Genomic DNA, 17,976 nt, shown 5'->3' on the forward strand with positions numbered 1-17,976 from the left:
TAATCAGTCCTAAAGCTAGCTGCACATGAACCGAAGGCTACTATGGTGAGCCAAGCAATTCCAAAAAAAACATTTTTGCTTAGTTTTGCTATATATAATCTAAACTAATAAAATGAAATGCAGTGCTATGATACTTAGAAAATAGAGTGTTTACTGTGAAATTAAATGCAATGCTGTGATAGTCACAAAACATTATTTACTATAAAATGAAATACAGTGATGTAGTTTTACAAAGTAGTGTTTACAGTAAAATGAAATACAGTGCCATGCTACCCAGAAAATAATATTTACAATAAAATGAAACACAGTGCTACTACTCAGAACATTATGTTTATATCAGAAGTTACTGCAGTGCAATCACATTATTCTTGGAAATAGCACATAACACACCCTCTACAACAAGCATTTATTGCAGACAGCTGATATTCAGATTTCACAAAGAAAAATCACTAGCTGTCATTATGGTATCTAGTGTGCATTATGATTACTAGCTTGCCCGGCATCCTATGTGTCACATGCCTGCTTATCAATAGAATCAGGGACAAATCCAAAAATAATCAAGTAAGACTAAAATTCTGATGCAAAGTCAAGAGAAATCACTAGAAATCAGGGTTATTTGAGAGAAATGTGATACCCTGTAATAACAGATATGTAGAAATAAAGATGAAACTTTCTGCTAGCAAGAAAGGAAATATCACATATAAATTATAATTCTTAGTAGTACGATAGTAAATTCAGGAATATTATTGCAGCATTACAGTGCCTTGCATTTTTAATTGTCTACATAAATAAAGATGACACTCAACAGCAATGAACCAAATCTACTTTTGTTCACTCAGCCAGTAGATGTCAGCACACTTATAATTCCCAAACTAATGGGGAAAACACAAAAAATACTAAAAAAGTTAAAATAAAAAAGAAAATAAGCTAAGGCATTCCTTGTTATACTTTCACTGTACATTATAGTAATATATCATGCCTGGGTAGTGTAAATTTGACCACAGATGGTTTGTTTTGTCTGGAGAGATGAGCTTCATCTTCATGACTATCTCGTACCAGGTGGGGCATAAACCCTGCATTATTCACAAGTAGACATGATACATAATTAATATGTAACAAAACTGGTTTGAAATTGTGTTGCTTAATCTAAGGACATTTATACATGGATGCTAAACTCCTAATTCAAAAGATAAATATTAACCTGCCCTTTAATTCCCTGCCTGATTCAAACTACAGAACAATGTACCAGATAATGGTCTGGCTAATTCCATGCTATATTAAGGGAATAAAAAGAATATCGTTGTTCAGTATTATACATTTACATGTTTTGTTTTTTTAACCAGTGCAGTAACATCTGGCATACATTTAAAGTGTAACCCAGTAATATAGTAGTAGAGTCACATTGAAAGCAATATGAATTATTTATTCATGACACATTTTCCTTGTTCCCATCAGTATTACAATCAAAAGTTTACTAAAGAAATAATGAAAGCAATAGCTTCAATTTTGTAATTTGCATAATTGAAAAATAATTGTCTAACTGCAGGAGGAACACATTTTCCTAATTCTCATCAAGACTTATCCTCATTATTTCTTGATTCTCAGTACTTACGTGCTTTTATTTCTGAAAGGTTACTGCTTTTAAGAATTTGTTTTCTTTGTACAGAAAGCCGAGAAAACTCATTCAGCCGGTCAAGGAGCTCAAGTGTTTCTAGCATTGACAAGGAGTCCAAGGAAGCGATTACAGCCCTTTACTTTATGGAAACATATGTATGCAAGAATGACACTACCATCTCTCCATGCCTGTGGGTTGGAACAAGTCTTGGTATGGTTTTATTCATTACGCTGAACCTTCCTTCTACAGAAGAACAAAGGCAAACCGAGCCAGTCATGGTGTCTCCAAGCGGTAAGAAAGAGCCGTGATCTAGTTATCTTTTACTAAAGTTCTATAACAGTGGCAATGTCTGTGATGACAGCAAGAATTATCATTGGTTTAGATCTAGTAAAGCAATGCAGTTCAAAAGCTAATTTCTTATATTTTTACCATAGACTGAAATAGTTTCAAATTTTTGTCACATCAAATGTATTACAACTCGTATTGCTAAAGGCTGTTGCTTTTAACCTTTTTATCATTTGTTTATAACACATGCCCGCTACAGTGAAAGAGAGTTAAATATTTTAGTTATTTATTCTTGCCTGAGCACATAGTCATGTTTCACTGTGTATCTTATCAGAGCGTTTATGTGTGTGTGTCTTTGTTGTGTATGTGTATACACTACAAATGTTTATCTAGTATATGTATGTGTTAATTTAAATTATGAATCACCATATCTATAAAACTGTAATAGTGTGTGCTTAGAGAAGTGCTTAAAAATAAGGGAAGGCTGTACTGTACATTCTCATTTTAATACATGATATCAAAACACGAGGTCCAGACTGATAAATCAAGACTGACAAAAGATGAAAAGTAATATCCATTTGCATTCAGATTCTACAAAAGGAGATAGCCTGTTTAGTATGTTTAAGTACTAGAAGGCATGACATCTAAATGCCTGAATACATATAATCACTTTGGCTGAAAGAAAGTCATCTTGCCCATGTCACAGTAGTTCTTCAGTGAAGAGGCTGATATGCCAGCAGTGTTTTGCTAAAGGCTGTGTGTTTTTGTGTTTAACAGTGTATGTGGTAGCTTCTTCTTATGCCTTCCCTTCAGAGATAAAATTATTCTAATGATTCCTTAGAAAGCTTCCATCGGGATAAGTAGATGCAGGTAGGAGATTCATGTGCCTTATACTGAATTGTGTGAGATAGTTACACTCATGTAGTACTGTGAGACAATATCCTAGTGAAATGGTATGCCTGTCCAGAATGATTTAAGCATAGACACTTAAACACAAGCTTTACGATTTTCAGCTTCACCAAGATTAGCTGATGACCATTTTATTATGTTTATTTTTAATTTTTCAAGAAATGGAAACCTCTGATCATTTGTTTTTTGTATTTTTCTTTGTCTGCTAGATAGTTTTGGGTGCATGAACAATGAGTGAATTGCTAAATGTTATGAACCACTCTTACTGAATAAGAATATTTAAAATATAATAGCATATTACAAAGATTGTTATCCTAAATGCATTTTAGTTAAACATTTTGAAAGAGACAGTAAATACTTTAAATGAGCATATTAAAAGTGACTTGTGCTACAGTTTTAAACTTGATGAATACAGGGCACTGTCTATTAACATGGGCAGAGTCACTGTCAACATAAAGAATAAAAAAAGTAAAAAAACTGGAAAGAGATAGGTTAGAGTACAACGCTGGCAATGCATTTCCTTTACCAAAAGGAACCAGTCTTGGAAGACTGTAGGATGGGCCTAATTTAAGTACTGAGGAAGGGCATGTCTCTTGAGTATAATGAAGGGATCGATTTACAGGATGACAATAATGATGAAGCTCTCGGTTTAGGGGTAACCGTCAGGAGATCGGAAAGGTTACACAACCAAAGACAACAAGAGTCCAACAATACCTGGACAAACCAGAGGACACATGGCAACATTTACAATCAAGGGATTGTATTTCGGGGGAGGTGGTCAGGGAGGGGGAGGGCATTGCCGACCTTAGGCATAGGCCAAACTAGGTGGCCGGCTAGGGTGCCGGTCTAGCAGGGGCACTTTTCCAGTATTTATTTAGTGTAGGTAGACCACGATGGGGGCACCAGATAGTGTTGTGGGGTGCCATGGAGCCTTTTTGCCTAGGGCACCAGTTCACCTAGGGCCACTCCTCGGGGAGGGGCAGAGAGTGGAGATGACATTGATGTGTAACACAGCTGACAGTGTTGTTATGAGTGACACTGAATCTTGTTGCATCATTTATAGTGAGTATTCTGACTTTAAAATATATAAGTTGAGTAGTCACACTGTTACTAATGAATGGGCCAATCTGTTTCAGAAGGGCTCAGTTTCGTACCTACACAGAAAGCCAACATTGAGAAGGTGTTATTGGACTTTAAATTATATATCAGAAAGCTTAATTTTTGTTTTGTATTTGAAAGAGAGGACCTTACCCACTCTATATTTGAATGTAAAAAAACTCAGTTTCTTTAACCCCCCATTGCACCCAATTCTTCAGGTTTTTGAAATCATGTGCATGAATGACATCAGGGAACTTTTGAGTAAAAAACAATCAATATTTCAAATCTGACTGAGAGTGAATCCACTCTTTTGAATTGCATTTGTAACAAGTTCATCAGGGTTTTGCAACCAGATAAAGGGGATGGACTTCTTGTTATGGATCAACAGCTGTATGTGGACAAGATGTTGGTATTCTTGTATGGTGAAGGCTATGAGGAAGTTTCTTTAAACAAGCTTAGTATAGCCTATAGGCATACTGGCATCGCACTGAATGATTTGCTATTTAATTTTCAGATTACAAGTACTGAACTATACCATTTATTGCAGACAAACCCACGGATACCAACAATCTTCTGTATACCTAAGATCCACAAGAGCAATAGTAACCCCCCCCCCCTTAGACCCATCGTAGATGCCAAGGCATCTAGGATCCTGACTATGGCCAATTTTGTGGACTTTCATTTAAAAATATTTCTTCAAAAGTTTCAACATCTTATTAAGGATTCCTGGGACTGTTTACAAAAAATTAATAAGGATCTATATCATGATAATTTGATACTGGTCACCACTGATGTGAAAGACTTGTTTAATGTGATACCACATGATGAGGGAATTGAGATGTTCTGTGATTTCTTATGTGCTCATACCAGCTTAGGGCATTCCAGAATCCTGATGTTCAGGACATTAATGGAGTTGATATTGGAAAACAACTATATCACTTTTGATAATCAGTTGTTCAGGCAAAAAAACAGGTATTGCTATGGGACCCGCTTGTGCCCCCATTCTTGCAAATATAGTTTTGACCCAATGGGAATTGACCACAGTTTTTCCCTCTGAACTATTTAGATTTTGCAAATTTTTTTGGCCGCTACCTGAATAATATATTAATCTTCTGGGAAGGTAGAGATGAAGAGTTTGGGGAATTGTTTCAGTTCCTTAACTCTAGTACCTCATTTCTCCATTTTACTATGGAGACGGATCATGAGGTTATCTACTTCTTAGACATTTCCATTATTAAAGACAAGACTCTCCAAGATTTTGCATCTACACTATATAGAAAACCGACCTATTTCAACTCTGTTTTACATTTTGAGAGTGGGCACCCTGTATATCAAAAAAAGTCATTAGTCAAAGGTCAGTGCGTGCGGTTAGCATGCATGGTAAGTGATATACATACATTTTATAAAGAAAGAGATGTCTTGAAGGAAATGTTGGGAGGAGGGGTTACCCAGCCGCTTTCATGGATCCAATTCTTCAGGAAGTAACAAATAAAAGGATTGCAGGGCATTTTGCTCCATTATTAGGAATGGATGGAGAAGTCTGTGCCCCCCCCCAATGAAGCTAATATATCTAGGGACCTAGAAGGAACTAGAATTAAATCTTTTAGCAACGCAATGATATTGAGATATAATCCACAATTTTATAGTATCAAAGACATTCTTATCAAGAATTGGTTTATTTTTAGAACTGAAGAATATATAAGGAAGATGGGGGAAAAGCCCACCATAGTCTACAAGAAAGATTTGTGTTTTAAAAACATGCTAGAAAGGAGCAAAGAAAATAAAAGTTGCAAAAAGGGTAAGATGGCAAAGTGTGGGCTTTATTTGCAATGCCAGTACATTTTGGAGGGGGAAAGGGTCAGGATTCCAGGATTTGGAAAGATCAGTCTTAATTATAAATATAATTGTTGTAGTAAAATCATTGTATATATTGCTGTGTGCCAGTGCTGTGGTAGTTTTTATATAGGCAAGACGATCAATGAATTTAGGAAATGTATTTACCAGCACCTGTATGATATACAAAAGCAAAACCCTAATAATGCTCTAGCAAAACACCTTAACAATTTTCCCGGTCATTATTTCAAATTTTCTGCTATTGATTAAGTGGACCACAACAATTGAGGTGGGCCAGTAGATTTATTTCTTGAATATAAGGAGCTTATGTGGCAACTTAGGGTTAATGCTACAAGCCCACCTGGATTAAATAATGTAGTTTCCATATCTAATTTTTTGAAGCTTAAGGCTGAGTTCCATCTATAAAAGTCTATCACCCCGAGGGGTTTAATAGCTAGAATTTTAAGATTCACTGCATTTTTCAGGGTAGCATATCGTGTGGTTAGTATCAAAATTATGGTTACTGGTTATCCTGTTATATTAGGGGGATGATGGATTTATATTTATTTGTTATGTGAACTTGAGTTATTTTACATTGTCATCATGGTACAACAATTTGTAAAATGTTATTTTAGTTTTACGCAATTTTGGTTTTATTCGTAGCTAGGGGATTTAGTAGTAACATTTACCATGTTTTAATTAATGTTGTCACATGATCCAGCCTGATTATAAAAGGAAGTTACATGAGTCATGTTTTTTTATTATGAGTAAGTCAACAGTCTAAAACTGGTGAAAGCGCTAAATACATTTTATGTAGTCCAGTCTCTGCTTTGAGTGCGTTCCTTTTTTATTATTTTTACAAGTTTGCAGTGTGTTTTATTTATGTTAATCTATACTATGAATCACCTTATCTGTAAAAATGTAATAGTGCGTACTTAGAGAAATGCTTAAAAATAAGGGCAAGGCTGTACTGTACATTCTCATTTTAATACATGATATCAAAACATGAGGTCCAGACTGATAAATCAAGACTGACAGAAGATGAAAAGTAATATCCATTTGCATTCAGATTTTACAAAAGGAGATAGCCTGTTTAGTATGTTTAAGTACTAGAAGGCATGACATCAAATGCCTGAATGCATATAACCATTTGGATGAAAGAAATTCATCTTGCCCATGTCACAGTAGTTCCTCAGTGAAGAGGCTGATATGTCAGCAGTGTTTCGCTAAAGGATGTGTGTTCTTATGTTTAACAGTGTATGTGGCAGCTTCTTCTTATGCCTTCCCTTCAGAGATGAAATGATTCTAATGGTTCCTTAGAAAGCTTCCATCAGGATAAGTAGATGCAGGTGGGAGATTCATGTGCCTTACACTGAATTGTGTGAGATAGTTACACTCATGTAGTAATGTGAGACAATATCCTAGTGAAATGGTATGCCTGTCTAGAATGATTTAAGCATAGACACTTAAACAGAAGCTTTAGGATTTTCAGCTTCACCAAGATTAGCTGATGATCCTTTTATTATGTTTATTTTGAATCTTTCAAGAAATGGAAACTGCTGAGCATTTGTTTTTTGGATTTTTCTTTGTTAGATAGCTTTGGGTGCATGAACAATGAGTGAATTGTTAAATGTTATGAACTGCTCTTGCTGAACAAGAATATTTAAAAATATAATAGCATATTACAAAGATTGTTATCCTAAATACATTTATTTATTTTTCATTAGCACTGATTTGGCATATTCATTAGTTTAGTTTGAAGAGAACAGAATAATTAATCATGTTGTGCTGGCATTTAATTTATCATTATTGTGTATTATTTCCTTAGGGTTGTCAAAAAATCTAACTAAAAGAAAAGAAACACAACTGAAATTGAGAGCAATTGAAAATATCTGACCCAGAGTTTTACAAATGTTTATTTTCTGCATCATAAAAATGTAATGATGTTGCCATTTACAGAGAGACTATAATATAGATATTGTGAAAAGAGATGAAAACATTTTTAATGGAAATTTCAGGAGAAAACCCAAATAGAAGGACATAGTTTGCATATGAGACACATTGTGTTTAGTTTTACATTGCAAGTGACATAAAATCTTAAGTGCAAACTAATAAATCGGAAAGAAAAATGGAAATTGCTTTTTTTTTCTTTTCATAAATCTGTGAACAGCAAGTGGCAGAGAAATCTGTCCTCAGTGTTTGCCCTTGCTGGAAAATGAAGGTGTAATACTAAGAAAAAAACAGTATCTGGTGTGACGTAGTCTACCCTTGGCAACAGCAAGACTGGTGGTGTGTTAAGTAGTTTGACATCTGGAACGTCCAAAGGCTGCTAGCTCCACCCGTTTTACGTGCAATGCTTTGTGTGAAGGTCTTCCTCTCTAGATATTATTTATCATGTTGTAAAGCTCTCACATTGGACAAATCAATACCAGCTCTGATTTACAACTTTATTATATTTGTGGCATTTTTTTTTTCAAGTTTATTGGAATGTTTTACTTATTTTATCTTCATATCATTTCATTCATCATCTGATATTTCATTCATGTCAGAAAATTGCCTTTTTTACACTTTTTGGGCTACTTTATTTATTTACTTATTTATTTATTTTTACTTTGTTGACTGTATTAGTCCCACTAGACCAACTGCCTCTTTTCAGGGGAGACCCAAGATTGTATTCACACTGATTTGGCCAAGACTCTGGGAAATTACACTACTCTTCCTGTGAGTGGAGCCAGGAGAAAGAAGAAATATGGAGGAGCAGGTGGAAGAAACTGTTTCAGTACAGTCTCAGAATCAGTCTTTTTCTGAATACAGAAATGGAGAAAATTATAATGTATTATGTATTATAGCTGGCCTTAGGGCTGCTGATGCAGAAATGATTTCTTCATTATCTGAATCACAAACTAATCAGAATTAAGTAACTCATTTGGCTGATGGTGTTTTGGAAGATACTGCGCTTCATACTATGATTTCTGAGGATGAACTGAGTGATCTTATACAGTTTCTTGGGCTGATACAATAGAAAAGTGCTTTCCACAAAATACTGAGAGAGAACTTTCCACTCCTAGCCAGGAGATGGCTTCAGCAACATTTACTGTTCAAGAAACAGCAGTCATTAGTGAGCAACATGCTAAGCCAAGTGACTACTGACTACAGGCCAGAAAGCTATAAAATGTTATGCTGCTATGTTAGCTGAAAGAATGAAGGGATAGAGAGAGAGAGGGGGGCATCATGTAAAATGGAGATATGGAGAGTAACTGAAAAACAACAACCTGCTGTTTTTATTTCCTCTAAATTTATTGTAATATTTACAGGTATTTTATTGCACCTTTAGGCCCTTCTGTGATCTGTTCCCTTGGAATTTTGAGTTTCTGCATAAATTCATGACTGTGCTTGAAATAAAACAGACTGTATATCCTTGGTACTCTTACATTTTCTCATCTATTAAAGATTTTGAGAAGTTCTGTATGGATCTTTCTAAAGATTATTTTCAACCTAAATGTAAAACTGCTCATAATATTAATAAATGATAGAAAGTCGACTGCTAAGGTGGTGTAGAGGTATAAAGTCCTAACTACAATCCGGATAACCCAGGTTTACTTAGCATCTTGGGATACAGATGAAGTGGATGGAGGGATGGCCATGCTCATTCTAGGTGGAAGGGCACTTGTTGATGTCACTCTCTAAAGGAAATAATGGTCCAGAGAAGGGAGTTGGGAGTAGTCAGTGAGTGGTGGGTGGGAGACGGGGAAAGGATGTGTGTAAGGCATACAAAAAGAACCTCCCCTAGACAGAAGCACATATGATCAAGCCCCAGGAAACCTTATGATCCATGCTGGCCCCAGCAATACCAGCAGTCTTGGTAGGATAAGAGGGGGCTGGTAGACCTGGCGTAGACAAGGGGCATTGGGGGCAAGGTCAGTAGGACAAGGTCTGAGGAAACCAAAAAGAAAAGAAATAAATAATAGACAGCTATAGACTGGTAAATGGGAAATGTGGGTCAGTTTATTAAGTAACAGAGAAAAAGCAACCAGTTTACCTTTTGTTACTGCAAAATATGCAGGGCAACCTAATATATATTTATATATATATATATATATATATATATATATATATATATATATATATATTTGTGAAGATGTTACTCATTTAATTAATGCCTATCTTAAAAAGTACCTGTACTATGTTTGGTGAGAACGACGCCAGTGCTAAACATTGTCAGCCTCTCTGTTCAAAATATGAGAGAGGGGTCACTGGAGCATGTGGTGTACTGTTACTGATGATACCTTACACACAGAAAGGGTCACTAGAGCATGTAGTGTACTGTTACTGATACTACCTTGCATGCAAAGAGAGGGGTTACTGGAGCATGTGGTGTACTGTTACTGATGATACCTTACATACAGAAAGGGTCACTAGAGCATGTAGTGTACTGTTATTGATGGTATTTTACATGCAGAGAGAGGGGTCACTGGAGCATGTAGTGTACTGTTACTGATACTACCTTACATGCAGAGAGAGGGGTCACTGGAGCATGTGGTGTACTGTTACTGATGATACCTTACATACAGAAAGGGTCACTAGAGCATGTAGTGTACTGTTACTGATACTACCTTACAAGCAGAAAGGTTCACTAGAGTATGTAATGGACTGTTACTGATACTACCTTACATGCAGAGAGAGGGGTCACTGGAGCATGTGGTGTACTGTTACTGATGATACCTTACATACAGAAAGGGTCACTAGAGCATGTAGTGTACTGTTACTGATACTACCTTACAAGCAGAAAGGTTCACTAGAGTATGTAATGGACTGTTACTGATACTTTTACATTTTTCAATGTTAATGATTTTTTACATTGGACAATATCATATTGGCAAAATAATATATTGGTAGGTCAGTATTGTAGTTTTGTATTGTTTATTATTGTTCATTAATATTAATATTAAAACTATTATTGTAACTATTAATTTGATTTGTATTTAAAAATATATATATTAATTTCACATACTATAAGTATGTATGGAGAGTGGTGAGAAAATTAAGCATTTTAAAGTTTTAAAGTTTTATTTTCAAAATTCAGTGTAAAATTTGGGCATTGCTCTTTTAACCACTAATTGAGAGCTAATTAACTTTTGTATTTAAATCCTAACTGAATGCTTCATACTGTTTTGTCTGAAGAAGGCTTGGTAGAGACCGAGCCGAAAGCGCTAACAATAAAACAGTTTTTTTCATTAATTGCAGTTTGCTCTCATCACTTCCAGTTCCATCTTGGTTGTCTTTTACTGTTACTGATACTACCTTGCATGCAAAGAGAGGGGTTACTGAAGCATGTGGTGTACTGTTACTGATGATACCTTACATACAGAAAGGGTCACTAGAGCATGTAGTGTACTGTTACTGATACTACCTTGCATGCAAAGAGAGGGGTTACTGGAGCATGTGGTGTACTGTTACTGATGATACCTTACATACAGAAAGGGTCACTAGAGCATGTAGTGTACTGTTATTGATACTGATACTACCCACTGGAGCATGTGGTGTACTGTTACTGATGATACCTTACATACAGAAAGGGTCACTAGAGCATGTAGTGTACTGTTACTGATACTACCTTGCATGCAAAGAGAGGGGTTACTGGAGCATGTGGTGTACTGTTACTGATGATACCTTACATACAGAAAGGGTCACTAGAGCATGTAGTGTACTGTTATTGATGGTATTTTACATGCAGAGAGAGGGGTCACTGGAGCATGTAGTGTACTGTTACTGATACTACCTTACATGCAGAGAGAGGGGTCACTGGAGCATAAAGTGTACTGTTACTGATACTACCTTACATGCAGAAAGGTTCACTAGAGTATGTAATGGACTGTTACTGATACTACCTTACATGCAGAGAGAGGGGTCACTGGAGCATAAAGTGTACTGTTACTGATACTACCTTACATGCAGAAAGGTTCACTAGAGTATGTAATGCACTGGAACTGATACTACCTTACATGCAGAGAGAGGGGTCACTGGAGCATAAAGTGTACTGTTATTGATGCTACTTTACATGCAGAGAGATGTGTAACTGGACCATGTAGTGTATGTTACTGATACTACCAGACACCCAGAGAGAGGGGTCACTGGAGCATGTAGTGTACTGTTACTGATGATACCTTGCATGCAGAGAGAGGGGTCACTGGAGCATGTAGTGTACTGTTACTGATGATACCTTGCACACAGAGAGAGGGGTCACTAGAGTATGTGGTGTACTGTTACTGATGCTACCTTACATGCAGAGAGAGAGGTCACTGGAGCATAAAGTGCACTGTTACTGATATTACCTTACATGCAGAAAGGTTCACTAGAGTATGTAATGGACTGTTACTGATTCTACCTTACATGCAGAGAGAGGGGTTACTGGAGCATAAAGTGCACTGTTACTGATATTACCTTACATGCAGAAAGGTTCACTAGAGTATGTAATGGACTGTTACTGATTCTACCTTACATGCAGAGAGAGGGGTCACTGGAGCATAAAGTGTACTGTTATTGATGCTACTTTACATGCAGAGAGATGGGTCACTGGACCATGTAGTGTATGTTACTGATAGTATCAGACACCCAGAGAGAGGGGTCACTGGAGCATGTAGTGTACTGTTACTGATGATACCTTGCACGCAGAGAGTGGGGTCACTGGAGCATGTGGTGGACTGTTACTGATGCTACCTTACATGCAGAGAGAAGGGTCACTGGAGCATGTAGTGTACTGTTACTGATACTACCTTACATGCAGAAAGGTTCACTAGAGTATGTAATGGACTGTTACTGATACTACCTTACATGCAGAGAGAGGGGTCACTGGAGCATAAAGTGTACTGTTACTGATACTACCTTACATGCAGAAAGGTTCACTAGAGTATGTAATGGACTGTTACTGATACTACCTTACATGCAGAGAGAGGGGTCACTGGAGCATAAAGTGTACTGTTACTGATGCTACTTTACATGCAGAGAGATGGGTCACTGGACCATGTAGTGTATGTTACTGATACTACCAGACACCCAGAGAGAGGGGTCACTGGAGCATGTAGTGTACTGTTACTGATGATACCTTGCATGCAGAGAGAGGGGTCACTGGAGCATGTGGTGTACTGTTACTGATGCTACCTTACATGCAGAAAGGTTCACTAGAGTATGTAATGGACTGTTACTGATACTACCTTACATGCAGAGAGAGGGGTCACTGGAGCATGTAGTGTACTGTTACTGATACTACCTTACGTGCAGAAAGGTTCACTAGAGTATGTAATGGACTGTTACTGATGATACCTTGCACGCAGAGAGAGGGGTCACTGGAGCTTGTGGTGTACTGTTACTGATACTACCTTACACTCAGATAACCATGATGTTTGTGATGATAGCGAGAGTTTATCAATACAGTCTGTTGACAATATACTAAATGATTTTGAATAGAGATAATGTAGACAGAGAACCTGACATTAACTGTGAGAGAAATGATAATCTGTCATAATTAGCAAATACTGACATTAATAACTATGAACCAGAAAACAAGTTCGGTGTACTTCTTACTGATCTTTAGTAGTTAGAACTCTCAGCTGAGCCTTTATCTGTTGAGAGTAGAGTATGTCACAGAAAAGTAAAAACACGGTTAAAGACCCAACATAACATTAAAAAAGGAAAATAATAACTTCCCTGCACTTTCTGTTAATGTAACAGGATCAACAACACCCTTTGTCTTTTCACATCCCAGTTCTGGGGTTTGCCAGAAGAGAAATCACTTGGTGGAGACATCATATAACCTTTAATCAAGGTCTCCTCTTCTTCCACTGTGCTCCAAAGCAATCAGTCACCACAGATACTTCAGACTTTGTTTGGGGAGCAGTGCCTAGAGAGATAAAAGTGCAGGAGGTATGGGACACCAAGAACAGATGCCAGCACATAAATATCAAGGAAATGCTTGTCCTGATCAAGACACTCAATTCTCTCAACCATCTCTGGCTCCAGGACCTCATCAAGTGGTTACAGACAATACCACAGTGATGCGATACATCAGCAAGCAAGGGGGGACTAGGTTGCACCACCTTTGCAGACTAGCCATGTTAGCTTGTATGGAAACTAGGTCTGGGAGTCTTCCAAGATTTGATCTGTCTGTGAGGAGTTCCTCAAATAGACCTGTTTTCCTCCACTCTTAACAGTCAACTGTCCAAATTCTGTTATAAAACTCCATGCCTGAAGGCCTGGAAGACAGATGCTTTTTCTTTTCTTTGAACAGGAATGTTCCTGTATGCCTTTCCACTAATATCCAGAGCACTTGTGAAGATTCAAAAGGAATCTCCCAAGATCATTGTGGTGACTCCCTTTTGACCATGGCTACCATGGTTCTGCCTTCTTTTAGAAATGGCCAGAGGCAGTTATCACAAGCTTTCTCACAGAATGGATCCACTAACCCAAGAACAGAGGTGTTTGATACACCCTGACATCAGTCATCTTCAGCTGACTGCCAGGATGCTATAGTTTTTATTCCTTTTAGGCGTCTGTTTTCTGAGGATGTTCAGCAGGTACCAATGGAGACAAAAATGCTTGAAACAAGAAAATCATATATTAACAAATGGAAAAGGTTTCCTCACTGGTGCCAACAACACAACCAGCACCCATTCAAGACTAGTTTTCTCTGGTTTTACAATATTTGTGTGAGTTACTATCCTATGGCCTTTATTTTTCCTCTGTAAAGATTCATTTATCAGTCATTTCAGCCAGCATATCTGCCCATGGAGCCTCCTCTTTCAAGGCAGTCACATGTCAAAATGGTCTTGAAAGGGGTTTTGCATAAGATATCCATGTAACCCGATGGCCCCTCCTTGTTATCTAAGTTTTATGTTAGAGAAACTAACACTTTCTTTACTAGAACCAGCTGATATGGCTGATTTGAGGTTCTTAACATGGAAAACAGCTTTATTGATTGCTCTCACCTTTGTAAGAAGGATATCTGAGTTGCAAGCTCTTATGGTGAATCATCCCTACCTCATTTTCCACAAGGTCAAGGTTTCTTTGAGAACTAATTCTTCTTTTATGCCTAAAGTGGTATCCAGGTTTACTTTAAGTCAAACTATCCATCTCCCTCTCTTCTTTCTTGATCCTAAAAACGAGGGAGAAAGGATACTCCACATCTTGGATGTCTATAAACAACTCAGGTACTATCTCGACAGAACTAAATCTTTCAGATCATCAGATCAATTGCTCATTTCTTGTGAAGGTAAGAAGAAGGGACAACTGGTATCAAAGCAGACTATTTCCAAATGGTTGTCTAAGGCTATTACCTTTTGTTATACCCACCATGACAAATCTATTCAAGGCAGGGTAAAGGACCAGTCTACAAGGATCCTGGGTTCTTCTATGGATTTTTGGAAAGGGTTAGAGTCTAGAAGTATTCTAGAAGCTGTTACTTGGTCCTCTGTACATACTTTACAAAGCACTGTAAGCAGGGTTCTTTCACTAGGTCTTGATCATGCTTTACTAGGGCAATTCTTCAGGGGCACCTGGACCCTTCTCCTTCAACCTCCCAAATGTAGTTAGCTATGGTAGTCTACCCATATAGTTAAGGCTACTGCAGTGATCAATGTGAAGAACGTAGTACAGCTGTGTAAGCTGAATGTAGCATAACAGTAGGTGTTCGAATGATCACTGCTGCAGTAGCTGCTATCTCCTTCCTCTCCTCTTGTTTATTGGTATGATTTTTATGCCAGGGTAGAGGCATTTACTTTTTTTTTATTTGTGTGTGTGTTATTCATAGCCTTTTCAGGGTTCAGCTTCCCTCTCTTTTGACAGGAAAACTATGAAGGGCTTTGCGCCTAAATTTGTCTTTTAGTCAACTCAGCTCAAGCTGCTTGACAGTTTGGGCATGTGGAGCTTCGGAAGCTGGCTGGCTGTTATATGCGTGGCACGATATAACCCGTATAGCTAAAGTTACTGCAGCAGTGATCATTCCAACATCTACTGTTATGATATGTTCAACTTAAACAACTGTATTTTTATCATATCATTTAATAGTTTGGTCTCCCTGGAAATAATAACAATTCCCTTCAAACAGGAAAGAGACTAAAGTCATTCACAGGCTCATGCGCTGATTTACATATTGTGTTATAAAAAGGCTGGCTTTTGTACTGATTTGCATATTATGTTATAAAAAAGACTGCTACTTTTTAGTGATCGTGCTGGGATGAGACCATTTTAGTCTTCTTGGTCAGGCTCGTGAGTAACATTCAACTAAAATATAAAGCTTTTCATTTGGATACCAAAAATATATCATGTATGTGCAAAAGAAATGTTTTTAGAGAAATGTACTACTTATGAGACAGCACTAGAAATAATACTGCCTGTTATTTGAAAGAGATTTTTGAAATGAATACATTTTATACAGGCAGGAACATCTGTTAGAGGTAAGAAAGAAGATAACACATTTTTGTGGAAGCAATTAAAATTTCATGAGCATAATTAGACATTGTATTAAACACGGTGCAGCCTAGCAGTTAAGCTGTGATAAAACAATATATAGCAGATGTGTAGAAAGAATTCAGTGTTTCTTTCCCATCAACGTGGAAAGTTAAGGACATTAGCTCTGATACTGTGATGCTATTAGAAAAACAAATTTCTTTATCAGAATTAAGCAAAGCAATAGTTTGAGGCGGTTCTGTGCCGGGGTAGATGGTTTAAGATATGTTTTTTATAAACTCAGGGGAAAAAAGGAAAGGTGTTTTTTTATGTGTATTACATGAATGGCATGCAGCTGGTTTAAAACTTCTTTGGGAAAAGAGGGACAAGAGACCTAACAAATTGGGGATTTATTCCACTGTACATTGTTGACTATAACATTTTGATGGATATATGTATATACTTTTATTTTTATTTTTATTTTTTTATTTTTATTTATCATTTGTTGACCGGGAAAGTCCGACTAGGTTCCACAGAGCCTGTTTTCAGCGGAGGCCCGGGGAGAAATGCTCCAGATATACTGACATAGATAAGAAAAAGTATTGTCAAAAGTACTGCATGTAGGTATATATGGTATTAAAAGACAAGTACATTTTAAACAGAGAAATGATGGAAGGGAACAGGCTAGGAAAATGAAGAAAAATGCATTGCTTGTGACAAAAAACTTATGATAAAATTAATTACACAAGTTATGCCATATTCTATCTTCTTATAAAACAGCAACAATAAATTATAATAGTCTTGAAAGAGGTCTGTGATGATTCCTGATATAAGTTTTGTTTAATGGCTGGCATGGAAACAGTATAAAGCTAAACATAGGATGCAGCATGAGTTTTGTTATCTTATTTTTTATCTAGTCATGAATGCAGTAAAATGAGACCTGACCAATAACATGCTTGCTGCATGAATGCACTTTTTAAATGAGGTGCATCTGCCTTTTTTTTTAATTATGATGTGGATTTAGTAATTATAGTAAGAGATAAGATTTGTCTTGAACTTGTGCAGAATTTAGTACAAATGGCACTACTGTAAAGGCAGATAGCATTTACTTTACAATGAAAGAATGTGTAGTGTTGGATGCAAAATTTGGGGGAAGAAAGATTATTGAATCACAATGTAAAACTCTACTTCAAACTAAGAATTATAATGATTGGCTGAAGAGTTTATATCTTATCAAATAAAAGGGTTTATTTAATTCATTCTCTAAAATTATGAAAATTAGGATACATAGGTAGTGTATTAATGTTTTTGATACTTTTAGAAAAAAATTTTTATAATTTTTAGCCTTACTTGGAGTTCAAAATTAAAATTATTTATCTTGCATCATTACACTTACACTGAGTTTTATAGCATCTATTATCTAACATAAACTACTTTGTCACACGTATTATAATTGTGCTATATGCATTCTCTTGCAGTGTTACTTAAAAGGAAAAAAAGATATAGACAGAAACTTAGTTGAATATGTCAAAAAAAATGAAAGACTGGAATTTGTCAGTACTGGGTAAAGTTCTAAACAAGGAACTGTGGTGTATTCAGAGCTTCCATTATGAGTAGACGAAAGCAAATACACCAAGTATCAGAATCCCTGAAATGCATTTGATGCAAATATCTTGCAGACAAAATACCTTTTAAAGTGTTTTTGCAGGGGGAAGGGGCAAGCCCTGCTGAACCCCACTGATGTTCTCACACACCCCAAACTTAAAAGGAGAAAAATTCCCCGCAAAAAGGTAACA

At 36.7% G+C, this 17,976-nt stretch overlaps 1 protein-coding gene across 5 annotated transcripts in view; it reads left to right on the forward strand.

Moving 5' to 3' along the window:
• Positions 1-17,976, forward strand: part of STXBP5L (syntaxin binding protein 5L) — a 4,174,867-nt gene that overhangs the window by 3,899,993 nt on the left and 256,898 nt on the right. For all 5 annotated transcript variants that reach the window (XM_044071514.1, XM_044071515.1, XM_044071517.1 and 2 more), the window contains one exon: positions 1,667-1,906. In XM_044071514.1, the coding sequence (XP_043927449.1) occupies positions 1,667-1,906 (240 nt within the window). The remainder of the gene's footprint in view (positions 1-1,666; positions 1,907-17,976) is intronic.

Source organism: Protopterus annectens, chromosome 5.part0 (assembly GCF_019279795.1).
Source record: "Protopterus annectens isolate FY-2018-M chromosome 5.part0, PAN1.0, whole genome shotgun sequence".
NCBI lineage: Eukaryota > Metazoa > Chordata > Ceratodontiformes > Protopteridae > Protopterus > Protopterus annectens.